We start from the raw sequence: 2,409 nt of genomic DNA, 5'->3' as shown, positions 1-2,409 counted from the left end.
GTGGATGTCCATCCATCTCCTAAGTTTTCATCTTCCTATTCCATACTTAATATGTGTTTAATATGTGTGATTTTCTATCTCCCTTGAGTCCTATAAATAGAGACTCATATTACAATGTAAAACACACTTGAAAGAAGATGATAATACAATATTACTTTTTCTCTCCTTCATGTATCATTCATCTCTATATTGATTTGGTGAATTTCATAACAGTAACAATTTTTTTATAAGAATCTATCATGACGCTAAATAAAACATTTTTAAAAAATTACATTTTACCACTATAATAAAAAAAATCTATTATAATATTTATAGTTTGATTTCATACCATAAATTTTGTAGTAATATCATTCTCCATATGATAAAATTTATCACTCGTACAATTCAAATCCTTATCCCTCACACACCCATCAGATCCATCTCTCAGTTTCCAAGCTTGCTCATTCTTAGGACTGAACCCTTTCATGCATTCACAAACCGGCGAAGCGTTGGAATCACACACACCATAAGGACCACATTCTTTGTAATCATCACATTGATCTTTCGGCGCGTACCAAAACGTTGTCCATGTTTTGCTACTCTGATCCCAAGTTTTCCGTTGAAGTTGACCATTAGAATTCACTACAAGTCTCGAAAAAGTTGACTTATTTCCAATCGAAAATGAGTAGCTCACACCGTGTTCGTTCGATGAGAAACTGAAAACAATTGAATCTGTGTCAGGTTCCATCTCCGGTACACCGCTGAATCTTTCACCATTCCACGGTCCACTTCGGTATATTATAGTATCATCATTCCGCAGGAAAACTTCTGGTAAACCATGAAAATCAATTTTGTATGAATAATCACCTGATGAAGGATCTTGACCTGTGTTTTTCCATGATGTTAAGTGCTTTTCAGTTTTTTTGTCGAAGTTCCAACCCATGGTCATGTTTGGTAACAAAGTATCTGTCGGGTGATCGAAGCTTTGCCATAGATATTTAGTTGGATCATCCACGTTTGTTTCTCTGAGTACTAGATTTCCAGTATCTAAAAGCTGAAGAACAAGAACTTGGTTTTTCGCATTCGTTTGATTCGAAGAAGACCAAACGAGGTTGTTTGAATCTGTCGATGAGTTGAGAAGTACTATGTTTCCATCGTCAGCGATTTTGAGGAAGGTGTCGGTTGAATTTTGAAGAGGGTTGTCTCTGTTAGCGACCCAAACAACAGTGTCTGGGATGTTTTTGTACCATATAGCTAAATAAACGTTGGAAGATGTTCGTGAGATGAAACCAAGAACGAATGAACCTTGAAGAGATTCAAGGGTTTGATTTGTTCTGAGAATTTGTGATGAGGTTAACGTGTCTGTGGCGGTAGAAGTTGAGATTGTGATGAACAAGAAGAGGAGGGAGAAGAAGAAACATCCTCCCATGTTTGAGAATTGTGTGTTTTGTTTGTTTGTTGTGTTGTTTTGTGTTTAATAATAATGATTTATTTGGAGTTATTATGATGTAGGTGGAGAAGAAAGAAGAAAGAAGAAGGAGTTGAAGCCGTCAGTAAGGATTTTTCTTTCCAATTTCAAAAGAGAAACCATCGCTGTTAGCTTTTACCAAATAGTCAATCTTTTCTGTGTGTGAATAGGATCGGATTTTGGTAGGTCAATGCTTGGATGATTGCTTGCATAAAAGGTGGATTAAAAAAATGAGATACATATTTTAATACTTCTAGAAACCAATTTTTTTTTAATAAATAAGTTTATGCAAAAATAGAAGGTGGAATAAATGGTATCTAAATATACTAATTTTGAGATGCACAATTTTGATAAACAATTGTCTTTTTCCTTTAATGTCATGGAATCTAATCTGATTTTAACCGCATCAAATAATTTTTGGTATCTTTTACACTTTGGCTCTGTTTGGTAAGACAACTTTTCAAGCTTATAGCTTATGTTTTATGTCTTATAAGCTCATATGATAATTTAGACCCGTTTGGTAACGGTCTTTTCATCACGAGCTTATAGCTTATTTTACTAGCTTATAGCTTATTTTCCAAACGCTATTTCAAATAGCGTTTTAGCTTATGTCTTATAGCTTATTACTTTTTCTTCCTTTTTTATCCTTATTATTTCAATTAAAATCCATTTTTAACCCTTATAATTTATTTTAATTTAAAATAAAATAATTATATATTAAATATCTTTTATGTCATTTTACATTTATAAGTTAATTGAACCGCTAATTTTACCAAACACTTCAATAAGCTTATAAGCTATCAGTCTCAACCATTCGCTATAAGCTATAAGTCATCAGTCATCAGCCATCAGTCATAAGCTATAAGTTATCAGCTAGCTTATCAGTCAACCGCTATTTTTACCAAACAGACCCTTAATTATTCTTACGATCTCTTTTCATTCTTCTTTTATTTGACTAACTT

General features: G+C 33.1%; 1 protein-coding gene across 1 annotated transcript; it reads right to left on the bottom strand.

Annotated features, from left to right (window-relative positions):
- Window positions 1–283: 283 nt before the first annotated feature.
- On the bottom strand, window positions 284–1,597 carry LOC131645014 (receptor-like serine/threonine-protein kinase SD1-8). Its single transcript, XM_058915675.1, has one exon. The coding sequence runs from the start codon at window positions 1,406–1,408 to the stop codon at window positions 323–325; it is 1,086 nt and encodes a 361-aa protein (XP_058771658.1). The 5' UTR covers window positions 1,409–1,597; the 3' UTR covers window positions 284–322.
- Between the last annotated feature and the right edge of the window lie 812 nt (window positions 1,598–2,409).

Source organism: Vicia villosa, linkage group LG1 (genome assembly GCF_029867415.1).
Source record: "Vicia villosa cultivar HV-30 ecotype Madison, WI linkage group LG1, Vvil1.0, whole genome shotgun sequence".
NCBI lineage: Eukaryota > Viridiplantae > Streptophyta > Magnoliopsida > Fabales > Fabaceae > Vicia > Vicia villosa.
The sequence above is the reverse complement of the archived record's forward strand: the minus strand, read 5'-3'. Positions and strand labels throughout refer to the sequence as shown.

Bases quoted from the DNA above. Each gene is read 5' to 3' on its own strand.
- LOC131645014 (XM_058915675.1), bottom strand. From the start codon at position 1,408: ATGGGAGGATGTTTCTTCTTCTCCCTCCTCTTCTTGTTCATCACAATC.